The sequence below is a fragment of the Bison bison genome, unplaced genomic scaffold, assembly GCF_000754665.1.
Source record: "Bison bison bison isolate TAMUID 2011002044 unplaced genomic scaffold, Bison_UMD1.0 scf7180017864358, whole genome shotgun sequence".
In the NCBI taxonomy this organism is placed as follows: Eukaryota; Metazoa; Chordata; class Mammalia; order Artiodactyla; family Bovidae; genus Bison; species Bison bison.
The window spans coordinates 23,163-24,638 of NW_011494930.1; the positions used below are offsets into that span (position 1 = coordinate 23,163).

The 1,476-nt window shown below is 40.0% G+C and overlaps 1 protein-coding gene across 1 annotated transcript in view; it reads right to left on the bottom strand.

Annotated features, from left to right (window-relative positions):
* The window catches only part of LOC104999631 (EGF-like module-containing mucin-like hormone receptor-like 2), a 317,660-nt gene that overhangs the window by 13,250 nt on the left and 302,934 nt on the right, over positions 1-1,476 (bottom strand). Inside the window, 1 exon segment of the mRNA XM_010855196.1 lies at positions 169-217. Coding sequence (XP_010853498.1) covers positions 169-217 — 49 coding nt within the window.

The window sequence follows — 1,476 nt, forward strand, 5'->3', positions numbered from 1 at the left end:
AAAAGGCAGAGTGTCCAGAGATCAAATTACCAACATTTGCTGGATCATAGAGAAGCAAGGAAATTCCTGAAAAACATCTACCTCTATTTCATGGACTATGCTCCTGACTGTGTGGATTGTAACAAATTGGAAAACTCTTCAAGAGATGGGAATACCGGACCATCTTACCTGTCTCCTGAGAAACCTGAATATGGGTCCAGAAGCAACTGTTAGAACCCTGTATGGAACAATTGACTGGTTCAGGGTTGAGAAAGGATTGCGACACTTTATAAGGCTGTTTATTGTCACTCTGTTTACTTAACTTATACACAGAGCACATCATGCTATATGCCAGGCTGGATGAGTTACAAGCTGGAATTAAGTTCTTGGGGAGAAATAGTGAAAGGTTGTTGTTGAATCATGCGAAGACACCGGGATTCTTGGCCCCAGGAGGAGAATTCAATCTGGGGCCAGAGACGAGGCTTGATCGCTCAGAGCTTTTGTGTAATAAAGTTTTATTAAAGTATAAAGACGACCCAGAGGGATGGTACAGGGAGGGAGGACGGAGGAGGGTTCAGGATGGGGAACACATGTATACCTGTGGCAGATTCATGTTGATATATGGCAAAACCAATACAATTTTGTAAAGTTAAAAAATAAAATAAAATAAAAAAATAAACAAGTGAATATCACGATTAAAAAAAAAAAGTATAAAGGAGATAGAGAAAGCTTCTGACATAGGCATCAAAGGGGGCAGAAAGAGTACACCCTTGCTGGTGTTAGCAATGCAGTTATATACCCTCCAATGAATCCAAAGAATGTCTGGAGGTTGTAAAGACCTCACCAGACCTACTCCCATAATTTACATTCTAAGATAACACAATTAGCCAGAAGGTTTAATCCAGAGACTGTCCTCAAGCAGGATACATTATTGTTATATAATCCTTGTAAAGACCAGCTCTACTCTCATAATTTACATTCTAAGATAGCAGAATTAGCCAGAAGGTTTAATCCAGAGACTGTCCTCAGGCAGGATACATTATTGTTATATAATCCTAAGGAATGTAAAGCAGGAAAAAAAAGTTTGTCCTTTCTTCCTCCTTGAGAATTCCAGACCCCTCTCTCCTTGGGGACCCCTAGACTTCTTATCAACCTGCCTAGGAAATGACTCTCTCAATAGCAACAACCTCAGATATGTGGGTGATACCCACCTAATGACAGAAAGCAAAGAGGAACTAAAGAGTCTCTTGACAAGGGTGAAGGAGGAGAGTGAAAAAGCTGGCTTAAAATTTAATGTTAAAAAACTAAGATCATGGCATATGGTCCTATCCCTTCATGGCAAATATAAGGGGAAAAGGTGGAAGCAGTGACATATTTCCTCTTTTTAGGCTCTAAAATCACTGTGGATAGTGACTGCAGCCATGAAATTAGAAGATGACTGCTACTTGGCAGGAAAGCTATGACAAACCTAGACAGTGTGTTGAAAACAAAGACATC